We start from the raw sequence: 15,808 nt of genomic DNA on the forward strand, positions 1-15,808 counted from the left end.
CATCCAGGCCCCACAGAACTTTCCATGGTTTACCCTAGATGCTTCACTTGCCCTGGTTCAATCCATTGACAGCACGTCGACCCCGGCATACCACATCGTTCCAATTCACTCTATTCCTTGCACGCATTTCACCCTCCTGCATGTTCAGGCCCCGATCACTCAGAATCTTTTTCATTCTATCTTTCCACCTCCAATTTGGTCTCCCACTTCTCCTCGTTCCCTCCACCTCTGACACATATATTCTCTCGATCAATCTTTCCTCACTCATTCTCTCGATGTGACCAAACCATTTCAAAACACCCTCTTCTGCTCTCTCAACCACACTCTTTTTATTACCACACATCTCTCTTACCCTATTATTACTTACTCGATCAAACCACCTCACACCACACATTGTCCTCAAACATCTCATTTCCAGCACATCCATCCTCCTGCGCACAACTCTATCCATAGCCCACGCCTCGCAACCATACAACATTGTTGGAACCACTATTCCTTCAAACATACCCATTTTTGCTTTCCGAGATAATGTTCTCGACTTCCACACATTCTTCAAGGCCCCCAGAATTTTCGCCCCCTCCCCCACCCTATGATCCACTTCCGCTTCCATGGTTCCATCCGCTGCCAGATCCACTCCCAGATATCTAAAACACTTCACTTCCTCCAGTTTTTCTCCATTCAAACTCACCTCCCAATTGACTTGACCCTCAACCCTACTGTACCTAATAACCTTGCTCTTATTCACATTTACTCTTAACTTTCTTCTTCCACACACTTTACCAAACTCAGTCACCAACTTCTGCAGTTTCTCACATGAATCAGCCACCAGCGCTGTATCATCAGCGAACAACAACTGACTCACTTCCCAAGCTCTCTCATCCCCAACAGACTTCATACTTGCCCCTCTTTCCAAAACTTTTGCATTTACCTCCCTAACAACCCCATCCATAAACAAATTAAACAACCATGGAGACATCACACACCCCTGCCGCAAACCTACATTCACCGAGAACCAATCACTCTCCTCTCTTCCTACACGTACACATGCCTTACATCCTCGATAAAAACTGGGGATAGGGGAGAAAGAATACTTCCCTCGTATTCCCTGCGTGTCGTAGAATGCAACTAAAAGGGGAGGGAGCGGGGGGGCTGGAAATCCTCCCCTCTTGTTTTTTTTTTAATTTTCCAAAAGAAGGAACAGAGAAGGGGGCCAGGTGAGGATATTCCCTCAGAGGCCCAGTCCTCTGTTCTTAACGCTACCTCGCTAACGCGGGAAATGGCGAATAGTTTAAAAAAAAATATATATATATATATATATATATATATTCCATGTGTGGCGAGGTGGCGATGGGAATGAATAAAGGCAGACAGTGTGAATTGTGTGCATGGGTATATATGTATGTGTCTGTGTGTATATATATATGTGTACATTGAGATGTATAGGTATGTATATTTGCGTGTGTGGACGTGTATGTATATACATTGTGTATGGGGGTGGGTTGGGCCATTTCTTTCATCTGTTTCCTTGCGCTACCTCGCAAACGCGGGAGACAGCGACAAAGCAAAATAAATGAATAAATATATATATATATATATATATATATATATATATATATATATATATATATATATATATATATGTGTGTGTGTGTGTGTGTGTGTGTGTGTGTGTGTGTGTGTGTGTGTCGGAGATGGAGGGAACAAGGAGAAGTGGGAGACCAAATTGGAGGTGGAAAGATGGGGTGAAAAAGATTTTGAGTGATCGGGGCCTGAACATGCAGGAGGGTGAAAGGCGGGCAAGGAATAGAGTGAATTGGATCAATGTGGTATACCAGGCTTGACGGGCTGTCAGTGGATTGAATCAGGGCATGTGAAACGTCTGGGGTAAACCATGGAAAGCTGTGTGGGGCCTGGATGTGGAAAGGGAGCTGTGGTTTCGGGCATTATTGCATGACAGCTAGGGACTGAGTGTGAACGAATGAGGCCTTTGTTGTCTTTTCCTAGCGCTACCCCGCACACATGAGGGGGGAGGGGGATGGTATTCCATGTGTGGCGAGGTGGCAATGGGAATGAATAAAGGCAGACAGTGTGAATTGTGTGCATGGGTATATATGTATGTGTCTGTGTGTGTAATATATATGTGTACATTGAGATGTATAGGCATGTATATTTGCATGTGGGGACGTGTGTGTATATACATGTGTATGGGGGTGGGTTGGGCCATTTCTTTCGTCTGTTTCCTTGCGCTACCTCGCAAACGCGGGAGACAGCGACAAAGCAAAATAATAAAATAATAATAATATATATATATAAGTAAATAAATAAAATAGTTTCAACTCTAACCTCATCTGAACTTTTTGATATAATCAGCTGGTAATATACAGCTTTTACATGGTATGATGATAGGTGTATATATGGTATTAGGAAATGATTATATGTGACAGTCATTTTTAATTTCAGTTCTAAAGAATTAGACTCATGTTTCTGTTATGCAACACACCAACACACTTCATTGGATACTTTGATATTTTTATCCTCTTTGGAAATTATTGCACCAGTTCACATAGATGTGTAACTGATTTGTTTTTTAATTGCGAGGTCTCATGTCTTTGGATACAATTTTCTTTAGACTTTGAATTATATATGATTCACCGTTTATGTTACTGCAGTCATATTTCTAAATGCAAAGTCATTAGAAGACTTCTTTCACATAAACAAACAATGTTAGAATATTCTTGTTTGAGTTTATTTATGTAAAGCAACGTAAAAGAATCTTGCTGAATGTACTAAATGATTTAGTGAAGTATTTATGATTGTAAGAATATACTGGTTCACCATTTTTGTATATATATTGATTGTTGATATATGATAACACCTGGTCATAGAAGTTGATTGAGATAAAATTTTGTTGTGAATATCTATAAACTTTTAAAGTACATATATCAAACTATGCTGTGTGATGGACAAAAGCCATGTTTCTGTTATATGTATTCAGATGAGTATATTTTGACTTTATCTATACTCACATCTGTATAGAAAAAATGTGGGAAAAAGACTCATATAGTTTTTCAGTAGAAATTTTTATCCCTGAGCAGATGAAAGTTCTAACAATTAATGAAAGTAACCTCATTATGCTTTATGGTTTGTCTACACCTTACTGCTTCAAGTATGGTACAGCTCCCTTTCCACATCCAGGCCCCACACAACTTTCCATGGTTTACCCCAGACGCTTCACATGCCCTGATTCAATCCACTGACAGCACGTCAACCCCGGTATACCACATCGATCCAATTCACTCTATTCCTTGCCCGCCTTTCACCCTCCTGCATGTTCAGGCCCCGATCACTCAGAATCTTTTTCACTCCATCTTTCCACCTCCAATTTGGTCTCCCACTTCTCGTTCCCTCCACCTCCGACACATATATCCTCTTGGTCAATCTTTCCTCACTCATTCTCTCCATGTGCCCAAACCATTTCAAAACACCCTCTTCTGCTCTCTCAACCACGCTCTTTTTATTTCCACACTTCTCTCTTACCCTTACATTACTTACTCGATCAAACCACCTCACGCCACACATTGTCCTCAAACATCTCATTTCCAGCACATCCACCCTCCTGCGCACAACTCTATCCATAGCCCACGCCTCGCAACCATACAACATTGTTGGAACCACTATTCCTTCAAACATACCCATTTTTACTTTCCGAGATAATGTTCTCGACTTCCACACATTCTTCAAGGCTCCCAGGATTTTCGCCCCCTCCCCCACCCTCTGATTCACTTCCGCTTCCATGGTTCCATCCGCTGCTTCCATCCACTCCCAGATATCTAAAACACTTTACTTCCTCCAGTTTTTCTCCATTCAAACTTACCTCCCAATTGACTTGACCCTTAACCCTACTGTACATAATAACCTTGCTCTTATTCACATTTACTCTTAACTTTCTTCTATCACACACTTTACCAAACTCAGTCACCAGCTTCTGCAGTTTCTCACATGAATCAGCCACCAGTGCTGTATCATCAGCGAACAACAACTGACTCACTTCCCAAGCTCTCTCATCCACAACAGACTTCACACTTGCCCCTATTTCCAAAACTCTTGCATTCACCTCCCTAACAACCCCATCCATAAACAAATTAAACAACCATGGAGACATCACACACCCCTGCCGCAAACCTACATTCACAGAGAACCAATCACTTTCCTCTCTTCCTACACGTACACATGCCTTACATCCTCGATAAAAACTGGGGATAGGGGAGAAAGAATACTTCCCTCGTATTCCCTGCGTGTCGTAGAATGCAACTAAAAGGGGAGGGAGCGGGGGGGCTGGAAATCCTCCCCTCTTGTTTTTTTTTTAATTTTCCAAAAGAAGGAACAGAGAAGGGGGCCAGGTGAGGATATTCCCTCAGAGGCCCAGTCCTCTGTTCTTAACGCTACCTCGCTAACGCGGGAAATGGCGAATAGTTTAAAAAAAAAAATATATATATATATATATATATATATATATATTCCATGTGTGGCGAGGTGGCGATGGGAATGAATAAAGGCAGACAGTGTGAATTGTGTGCATGGGTATATATGTATGTGTCTGTGTGTGTATATATATGTGTACATTGAGATGTATAGGTATGTATATTTGCGTGTGTGGACGTGTATGTATATACATTGTGTATGGGGGTGGGTTGGGCCATTTCTTTCATCTGTTTCCTTGCGCTACCTCGCAAACGCGGGAGACAGCGACAAAGCAAAAATAAATATATATATATATATATATATATATATATATATATATATATATATGTGTGTGTGTGTGTGTGTGTGTGTGTGTCGGAGGTGGAGGGAACAAGGAGAAGTGGGAGACCAAATTGGAGGTGGAAAGATGGGGTGAAAAAGATTTTGAGTGATCGGGGCCTGAACATGCAGGAGGGTGAAAGGCGGGCAAGGAATAGAGTGAATTGGATCAATGTGGTATACCAGGCTTGACGGGCTGTCAGTGGATTGAATCAGGGCATGTGAAATGTCTGGGGTAAACCATGGAAAGCTGTGTGGGGCCTGGATGTGGAAAGGGAGCTGTGGTTTCGGGCATTATTGCATGACAGCTAGGGACTGAGTGTGAACGAATGAGGCCTTTGTTGTCTTTTCCTAGCGCTACCCCGCACACATGAGGGGGGAGGGGGATGGTATTCCATGTGTGGCGAGGTGGCAATGGGAATGAATAAAGGCAGACAGTATGAATTGTGTGCATGGGTATATATGTATGTGTCTGTGTGTGTAATATATATGTGTACATTGAGATGTATAGGCATGTATATTTGCATGTGGGGACGTGTGTGTATATACATGTGTATGGGGGTGGGTTGGGCCATTTCTTTCGTCTGTTTCCTTGCGCTACCTCGCAAACGCGGGAGACAGCGACAAAGCAAAATAATAAAATAATAATAATATATATATATAAGTAAATAAATAAAATAGTTTCAACTCTAACCTCATCTGAACTTTTTGATATAATCAGCTGGTAATATACAGCTTTTACATGGTATGATGATAGGTGTATATATGGTATTAGGAAATGATTATATGTGACAGTCATTTTTAATTTCAGTTCTAAAGAATTAGACTCATGTTTCTGTTATGCAACACACCAACACACTTCATTGGATACTTTGATATTTTTATCCTCTTTGGAAATTATTGCACCAGTTCACATAGATGTGTAACTGATTTGTTTTTTAATTGCGAGGTCTCATGTCTTTGGATACAATTTTCTTTAGACTTTGAATTATATATGATTCACCGTTTATGTTACTGCAGTCATATTTCTAAATGCAAAGTCATTAGAAGACTTCTTTCACATAAACAAACAATGTTAGAATATTCTTGTTTGAGTTTATTTATGTAAAGCAACGTAAAAGAATCTTGCTGAATGTACTAAATGATTTAGTGAAGTATTTATGATTGTAAGAATATACTGGTTCACCATTTTTGTATATATATTGATTGTTGATATATGATAACACCTGGTCATAGAAGTTGATTGAGATAAAATTTTGTTGTGAATATCTATAAACTTTTAAAGTACATATATCAAACTATGCTGTGTGATGGACAAAAGCCATGTTTCTGTTATATGTATTCAGATGAGTATATTTTGACTTTATCTATACTCACATCTGTATAGAAAAAATGTGGGAAAAAGACTCATATAGTTTTTCAGTAGAAATTTTTATCCCTGAGCAGATGAAAGTTCTAACAATTAATGAAAGTAACCTCATTATGCTTTATGGTTTGTCTACACCTTACTGCTTCAAGTATGGTACAGCTCCCTTTCCACATCCAGGCCCCACACAACTTTCCATGGTTTACCCCAGACGCTTCACATGCCCTGATTCAATCCACTGACAGCACGTCAACCCCGGTATACCACATCGATCCAATTCACTCTATTCCTTGCCCGCCTTTCACCCTCCTGCATGTTCAGGCCCCGATCACTCAGAATCTTTTTCACTCCATCTTTCCACCTCCAATTTGGTCTCCCACTTCTCATTCCCTCCACCTCCGACACATATATCCTCTTGGTCAATCTTTCCTCACTCATTCTCTCCATGTGCCCAAACCATTTCAAAACACCCTCTTCTGCTCTCTCAACCACGCTCTTTTTATTTCCACACTTCTCTCTTACCCTTACATTACTTACTCGATCAAACCACCTCACGCCACACATTGTCCTCAAACATCTCATTTCCAGCACATCCACCCTCCTGCGCACAACTCTATCCATAGCCCACGCCTCGCAACCATACAACATTGTTGGAACCACTATTCCTTCAAACATACCCATTTTTACTTTCCGAGATAATGTTCTCGACTTCCACACATTCTTCAAGGCTCCCAGGATTTTCGCCCCCTCCCCCACCCTCTGATTCACTTCCGCTTCCATGGTTCCATCCGCTGCTTCCATCCACTCCCAGATATCTAAAACACTTTACTTCCTCCAGTTTTTCTCCATTCAAACTTACCTCCCAATTGACTTGACCCTTAACCCTACTGTACATAATAACCTTGCTCTTATTCACATTTACTCTTAACTTTCTTCTATCACACACTTTACCAAACTCAGTCACCAGCTTCTGCAGTTTCTCACATGAATCAGCCACCAGTGCTGTATCATCAGCGAACAACAACTGACTCACTTCCCAAGCTCTCTCATCCACAACAGACTTCACACTTGCCCCTATTTCCAAAACTCTTGCATTCACCTCCCTAACAACCCCATCCATAAACAAATTAAACAACCATGGAGACATTACACACCCCTGCCGCAAACCTACATTCACAGAGAACCAATCACTTTCCTCTCTTCCTACACGTACACATGCCTTACATCCTCGATAAAAACTTTTCACTGCTTCTAACAACTTGCCTCCCACACCATATGCTCTTAAAACCTTCCACAGAGCATCTCAGTCAACTCTATCATATGCCTTCTCCAGATCCATAAATGCTACATACAAATCCATTTGTTTTTCTAAGTATTTCTCACATACATTCTTCAAAGCAAACACCTGATCCACACATCCTCTACCACTTCTGAAACCACACTGCTCTTCCCCAATCTGATGCTCTGTACATGCCTTCACCCTCTCAATCAATACCCTCCCATATAATTTCCCAGGAATACTCAACAAACTTATACCTCTGTAATTTGAGCACTCACTCTTATCCCCTTTGCCTTTGTACAATGGCACTATGCAACCATTCTGCCAATCCTCAGGCACCTCACCATGAATCATACATACATTAAATAATGTATATATATATATTACTCTGCATGTAAGAATTTGAATGGGCTTCTGTAGTGTAGTGCTTAGTGTTGCAGATTGTGAATTCACACATGAGCACACACTGGTTCAAATCCTGGGAGAAGCAGTCGGCCCACAGCCAGCCCCAGCTGTACACCTACTTCTTGTGACTGTTTGATAACAGGGCAACTTGCTTTGGCTCATCTTCTATGAAAAAGAAGTTACTCAGTGTTACACCTTTGTTTCTGTCTGTGACATAAATCTTCCCTTTAACAATCTGTAAATTCTGCACTGGTGTCTGTTCTTCTCAGTTTTGTTCTTTGCATCCTTGCCTTACAGGAGACTTTGACAAATGACCACATGTGACTTATATTAGTACTAGACTTTTTATTAAAGTAATTCAAAGACCCTATCAAAAGTTCTAATTTTCATGGGAAAAATGTAGTGATATCCTAGTAACCTGAGTGGCTCCAGTATGAATCTTAGAAATCATCAATAGTATATTTTGATTAGATATATGGAAGTGAAGCCTTCATACTTACCAGTATGTTTAAAGATGATTGACCATATATTCTTTGGTTGTTGACATATAAGATACTTGTACTATAAAAGCTATTATCCTGATGCAAATCCAACTAATCAATGTGTTGTATATATGTACAATACTTTTTTGAGAATGATTTAGCTGGAAAATTTTGTTGTGTCTCATTTCTTGTCTTTTGTATCTGTAAAGTATAACTTCAAACTGTCATTGTGAATGAAATATCTTTCTAAGTAATTGTATATAGTAATTGAAACAGAAACATCATTTTAATTAATTACCAGACATGTAAATATTTACAATGGAAAGGAATGAACTTTTATGGTGAGTTATGCATTTTAAAGATGTATGTGGTCATTATATTGTATAACGTAATAAATTTAGAGTTAGAGAGATCCGTAAGCTTTGACTTTTTTATTAACACATATCTCATTAATTGGTAATTCATAATCATATCCAAGAAAAGCACTTTTACTCTACAATTTTCCCCAAGGACCTTCAACTCATCTTGATGCTGAAGCATAAACAGGGCAGATAAGACATGCATGCATAGTCCAGTAAGCCTCAATATCCTCTGAAGGAGTCCAAGTCATATTCACACTCATGATTTTAGTTTCTCACTTTTTCAGATACTTTTGATTCACTGTCCAACCTATACTACACCATATAGACCAGTAATTTTTAGGGTGCATAAAGCCTCCCTTTGATGTTATAAATAATGGGTAAAAGTCATCTATTTTACTCATTCAGCCAAATAATGACATAAGAAACTATTATCATACTACTTATCTCATTATAGTTCCAGAAGGTCTATTTAGAAAAGTAAAGTGAACAACTTATTTTCTTCTAAGTATACTGCATTTAGGGGAAGCCAAAGAATGGTCTGTAGGGCTTACCTGTGGATGGGGGGGCTCTGGTTTTGGCTTATTACACATGACAGGTAAAAAGTAGATGTGAGTGAGGCCAATGTTTATCTATTCCTGATATTTATTAGGTGTGGCAGGAAATGGTGACGTGTATAAAGAGAAAAAGTAATCAAGATGCATGTTTATATTTCTGTCAAACATCTACTGTACAGTGCAATCCATTGAATGCTTTTTTTAATTTTTAAACTTTTGAATAAGGGCTGAATTGTAAACCTAGGGTCTGTCATGTGTACATTGATAGCATTCATTCAGAAAAAAAGAGAATTTTCAATAGATTCTCTTGGGGACAATCTATTCAAACATTGATGAAGATTGTTTGCATTCATAATTTGTGTTTATCAGATATGTTTGAAAGTCATCATGCAAAGAAGGTGCAGAAACAATGCTTAGTGCCATGAAAGTTTAACAATTTTGATTTTTTTTACCATTATGTGTAGTAGGTAGCACGTCTTCTTCAGGGAGTTGGACATCCTGTTCTTTTTACTATTCTGTAAGGTCTGAACTGGAGAAGCCAGCTCTGTGAAATATTTCCCTCATCATGTCTATACAACCTCAGTTGAAAACAGCATGCTTGCAACTGCTTTCAGCAGGAGTTTCAGGTTCATATAGACGAAAGTAATGTGAGAAGAATTAACTAACAAATGTAGGTGGATGAAGGTGTGGATGGTACTGGAAATGGAAAATTGTACATGTTTAGTTTGTGAAAGACAAAGCTAAGAGGCAGTGGAATCTATGAGTGGGTTGGAATGAAGGATGTGAATTCAGACCTAAATCCTTGTAGTTGCCTATACAGTATTTCAAAATAATTTTCCACTTTAGAATGATATATTTTTAAGTCTTCCAAGATATGTAGAAAAATGGACTTCATTCAGTTACAAGGAGGGTAATGGTCTTATTCCCAAGAATCAATTAAGTTGGACTTTAAAATTATTTTTCATCCAGTCTCTTATTGATCTTTTTAAATTCTTTTATCTGGAGTATCAACAACATCATTTACACAGTTTAATACATTTATTTCAATCTCAATAGATTTTTTAAGTCCATCAGGAGTGTGAGTACTGACTTGCTGACAGCATGTTCATTTAGCATGACAGGTACATGAGACTGAATACTACAGACTGTCACACTAACTCTCCCCACCTTCGACCTTCCTCTTCCCTCACAGATGGTCCTCTGCCATCTGTGTTGCAGAAGGTTCCTGTGCCCGTCATTACCAACAAGAATTGTGAGGGAATGTACAGAGATGCTGGATATATAGAACACATCCCAAACATCTTCATTTGTGCTGGGTATGGAAAAGGAGGCCTGGACTCGTGTGAGGTGAGTTACCCCAAATTCTTCATTCATTCAACACTTAGAGATTTTGCTCTGTGTTGTAAAGTCTCTAGAGGGTTGATTAAGCCAGTTGTTCTCTCAACTGAATGTGTGTGTGTTCCACTCTCTTTTCCTTCAAGATGGGCCCCTCCATGCAAAAATGCAAGAGGTGGAGGTGCCTGTCATAAGCAATGAGGACTGTGAAAAGATGTTCCTGGCGAAGGGAGGCTTTGTCACTATCCCAGGGATTATGATGTGTGCAGGATATGCAGAGGGCAAAAAGGATGCTTGTGAGGTAAGTATAATGGGATGTCACCCTCGTCTTCATCCATTTTGATTTATATTTTATGCATTCATGTTACTGTATTTTAAAGTATTGGAAATTTTCTTATGACCTCTCTCCTCTGTCATACAGTTTGAATTTTCTAATGTTCTCTGCATTAGCTGTTTCTTCATTTTGCCTATTACATTAATCATATACTGTGAAAATCAGTCCTACAGTTGGTTTTAGTTTGTTTGGGCTGTTTCTTAGTGTATATTTTTAGTGATATAATCTAACAGGATACTTTACCAAAAGTTTTTCAGTATGTTTTAGTGATATCTGAAATAATGATTAGTTCAAAAAACTTTAATATTCTTTGTAAAACAAGCACTTAAAACTACAGCAATTTACATGATTTAACTTTCCAACATTTTGCTTGAAGGTACACTGCAAAATATGTTAATCAAGCCCATGCTAAAATTCAACCATACAAATATTAGGATCATATGGGAAATATTTATTATGTGAGCATGATCTTTTGCATACAGCCTTTTGCTATAGGTGAGCTGCTGTGCAAGCAACTTTTAATCTTTCACTGCAAGCCTCAACTTTCACTCACTCCACATTTTGCTGTGGATTCCATTTTTTTTTATTCCCAATGCTACATTTCAAACTTGACATCTTTAAGATCATGCTGTTTTCAATGGCATGGTGAAAGAATGTTCGTAGAGGCCACGAGTCTCATCTATATGGAAGAGAACATACGGCTTAAGGGCTTAGCTACCCTCTAGATGTCAGATAGAGGAGTCTATACTCTCCTACAGCTGCAGAGTAAACTGTAGATTTTACATAGATTACTCCATTTAAGATTTCATTATTTTCCTGTTATTTTTATGTATAACTACCCCTGGACCAGTTGTTGTGAAAGAGTCTTGGTGTTATCCAGGACCTCTCTCAAGGATCCTGCCGCTTAAGGCTTCTTTATTTCCAGTGGCAGGTAAATATAGACTCCTTTGGAGTCATACCTCTGGCAAGACTGTATTTCCAGTGATACAACCTTGCCAAAGATGACTTTTCATTTATGGTGTGACCTCTTGCAGGCAGAGCCCAACAAGCTTATTTCTTGTAAAACAGATATCAATATGAGCCAAATATCTGTAAAGGTAAACACTGGGAAGTACAGTGCCAAAACAAATATTATTATATTGATGTAACAGAAATGAGAAAAACATAAGAGCATACTCTTTGTGTTTTAGCAACACTTATGGGTTGATGTGCTTCATTGATGCTGAGCAAAATGTAAGTTTTTTGAAGAAGGTTTAAAGCTACATGGATTTCAGTTATTTCCAGGTAGCAAAATTCTTCAGTATACAGTATTGAGGGATAACAATAAAAGGTTTCTTACTTAAGCCTTGAGCCTACGTACATTGCTTGGCATCATGAAGAGTACAGGAAAACATTAGATGAAGTGGATAAACTGAACAGTTGTGTGATGTAGAATGACCGTAAAATAAAGAAGATTCTTTAAACATGGGAATACATAAATATGGGGTCTTCCAGGGAAGGCAGATGATGGATCAGGAAAAGTGTCTGTCTGCACAGTGTTGCACAGTATTCAAAGAACAGTGAACAGTGAAAGGATAGAAGGACAGTTCTAGGTGATTTTAGGAATGAGGAAGAGAGCCACAAAGTATAGGTTATTGAAGTGGAACAGAAGTCTGCAGATTCTGAATCAGATGGGCAGAATGAAATATTGAGTAAAGCCATAAAGGAGAGGAGGAAGTGTACTCAGTCAGAGCAATAGCAATCAAGGAAGCATGTGAAGCATTTCATGGAAGAATTTTGCAGTACATATAATTCAGCATAAATGTGTAGTAATGAGAATGTGGATTTTAGTTTTGATAAGAAATTACAGGACTACAGGAGTGAACCAACAAGTGGGTGACCCTTAGACAAACTATAACCTGTTTGTTTCATTTAATTAAAAAGAGTTAATCACCTGTTCTTATAGATTTATTTGTCCCTTTTGTCTCTTCACAAGGAATCTCTAAAATTATTTGCTTATTTACAAACAAAGAAATATGCAATCTCAGGGTATGTATTTATGCTTTGATTTTTTTATATTATTATTATTGATATTATCATTATTATTATCATTATTATTATTATTATTATTATTATTATTATTATTATTATTATTATTATTATTATCTGGCATCTGGCAGCGGATGGAACCATGGAAGCGGAAGTGGATCATAGGGTGGGGGAGGGGGCGAAAATCCTGGAAGCCTTGAAGAATGTGTGGAAGTCGAGAACATTATCTCAGAAAGCAAAAATGGGTATGTTTGAAGGAATAGTGGTTCCAACAATGTTGTATGGTTGCGAGGCGTGGGCTATGGATAGAGTTGTACGCAGGAGGATGGATGTGCTGGGAATGAGATGTTTGAGGACAATGTGTGGTGTGAGGTGGTTTGATCGAGTAAGTAACGTAAGGGTAAGAGAGATGTGTGGAAATAAAAAGAGCGTGGTTGAGAGAGCAGAAGAGGGTGTTTTGAAATGGTTTGGGCACATGGAGAGAATGAGTGAGGAAAGATTGACCAAGAGGATATATGTGTCGGAGGTGGAGGGAACGAGGAGAAATGGAAGACCAAATTGGAGGTGGAAAGATGGAGTGAAAAAGATTTTGTGTGATCGGGGCCTGAACATGCAGGAGGGTGAAAGGAGGGCAAGGAATAGAGTGAATTGGATCGATGTGGTATACCGGGGTTGACGTGCTGTCAGTGGATTGAATCAGGGCATGTGAAGCATCTGGGGTAAACCATGGAAAGCTGTGTAGGTATGTATATTTGTGTGTGTGGACGTATGTATATACATGTGTATGGGGGTGGGTTGGGCCATTTCTTTCGTCTGTTTCTTTGCGCTACCTCGCAAACGCGGGAGACAGCGACAAAGCAAAATAAAAAAAAAAAAAATTATTATCAATATTATTATGATTATTAATATTATTATATTTAATTGCTGTTTCCTGCATCAGTTAGGTAGCGCCAGGAAACATACGAAGAATGGCCCATCCACTCATATAGCACACATATGTATACATAAATGCCCATACACACACATATACATATCAACATATACTTGCATACACATACACATACACAGACATATACACATTAACATATTCATACTTGTTTGCCTTCATCCATTCCTGTCGCTACCCAGCTCCACAGGACACAGCATCGCTACCCTGTTTCAGCGAGGAAGCTTCAGGATAACAGACAAAAAAAAAAGCCACATTCATTCACACTCAGTCTCTAGCTGTCGTGTGTAATGCTTAGTAGACAGTATAAATATGCTACTCCTATGCCTACGCCTAAGCTTGTGTTTATCTTAGTCCTTTTTTCCCCTCTAGGGAGATTCAGGAGGACCTCTGGTGATTCAGCGGAACAACAGATGGAACCTAGCTGGTGTTATCTCTTGGGGCATTGGTTGTGCCCTTCCCAACCAACCTGGGGTTTACACCAGAATATCTGAATTCCGGGAATGGATCAATAAGATAATTGTATTCTAGTTGTTATTATTTTTCCATATCAACTGCTGGGATAATGTATTCCTTCAGAGAGAATTTCTTTGTTGTTGCTGACTGAAAAATGTTTGTTATTTATTCAGTCCTGTTGTGACTGGTTTGCAAGAATGTGATTATGTTTGTTTCTTGTGATTATGATTATGTTTGTTGTGTTTGTGTTTATGGATGTTATGTATGCTAATGAGGTATGTTATTTGTTGACTATTTATTTTGTTTATGATACATTTGTTCAAGATACTCCTTGTAAAAATATCTCTCAGTGTTATGTAAAGGAGACAAGATAATTTTTCTTCCTTAAAGTAGGCATTATTTTCACTTGTTGTTCATGAAATGTTTTGCAGCAAGCACTGCTGTCAAAATATGAAGAATGAAGAATTTTGTTACTCATGTGTCATTATCATCATCACCATAGACATCATCATTATCATTATTATTCTAATGCAAGCATAGAATGGTGAGATCAAAATATATTTTAGGTCAACTGTGTGACTTTTGGATGCCCAGTTTTTGGTAGGTAGAAAATACGTAGTTGTATTAAAAATGTCCACTCAGGTATGCATGGTCTCACTGTTATGCTTGCATTGTGTGTATACATGTGTATGTGTGCTGAAACATGTAGCAGTCATGTGTACAGTTTCCTAATGTGTTTACACTGGGTTTGTATATTTGTGTGTGTGTACTTGTTGGAGCAAAGTGATCACATGTACACCTTCCCCCATCACCCCACTTGTGATGATGCTCACAACCTTCTCCCATGTTAGCTGGCCTGTGATATATTCTGTAGGGGGTAGGGGGTTGGTCCCTAAAGCAACCTTCATCCCATGCCTGGCAAGCCTGAACTGCTTTGTTAGTAAAAACTTTGTGAATTAAAAGACAGTGATGTGATGCTAGAGGTGATATTGGTTTGTCTCCTACCACTGTTATTATGTTATGTATGCCAGGTAAGGGGAACCGCCCCCTCCCATAAGCAAGCATTAATTATAAGAATCAGGTATAGCTGTTTTATATATTTATATCATCCTAATATATTATAATGCATTTTAATTTATTGTAGATCTTTTTATTGGGTCTAGTGCATAATTATTTATAATCATTTCTCAGTGCTCTTTGTGTGGTGCCAGAGGTTTAGGCCAGAATGTACAGACTGAAATAAAAGTAATGTTTCCATATGTTTATTTTGTGTCTTTTAAATTTCCAGTAATTTGAAGAGGCCATAAGATTGTTAGATTCTTTCATGTTTGTAAATAGTGATGTGTAATGAATGTGAAGGTAAGATGTATACAATGGGAAGGATAGGTTTATGGTGCACATATGGAGAGGTTATAACAAGCTTGGCAGCTAACTACTAATTAAACACAAAATAAGACCAAG

At 38.7% G+C, this 15,808-nt stretch overlaps 1 protein-coding gene across 5 annotated transcripts in view; it reads left to right on the forward strand.

The window, feature by feature from the left end:
• Np (serine protease notopleural) overlaps nucleotides 1-15,604 on the forward strand; it is an 82,886-nt gene extending 67,282 nt beyond the window's left edge. For all 5 annotated transcript variants that reach the window (XM_071690890.1, XM_071690888.1, XM_071690891.1 and 2 more), the window contains 2 exons: nucleotides 10,441-10,595; nucleotides 14,264-15,604. In XM_071690890.1, the coding sequence (XP_071546991.1) occupies nucleotides 10,441-10,595; nucleotides 14,264-14,422 (314 nt within the window). In that variant the 3' untranslated portion in view covers nucleotides 14,423-15,604. The remainder of the gene's footprint in view (nucleotides 1-10,440; nucleotides 10,596-14,263) is intronic.
• The last annotated feature ends 204 nt before the right edge of the window (nucleotides 15,605-15,808 follow it).

This window comes from Panulirus ornatus, chromosome 49, assembly GCF_036320965.1.
Source record: "Panulirus ornatus isolate Po-2019 chromosome 49, ASM3632096v1, whole genome shotgun sequence".
NCBI classification, from domain to species: domain Eukaryota; kingdom Metazoa; phylum Arthropoda; class Malacostraca; order Decapoda; family Palinuridae; genus Panulirus; species Panulirus ornatus.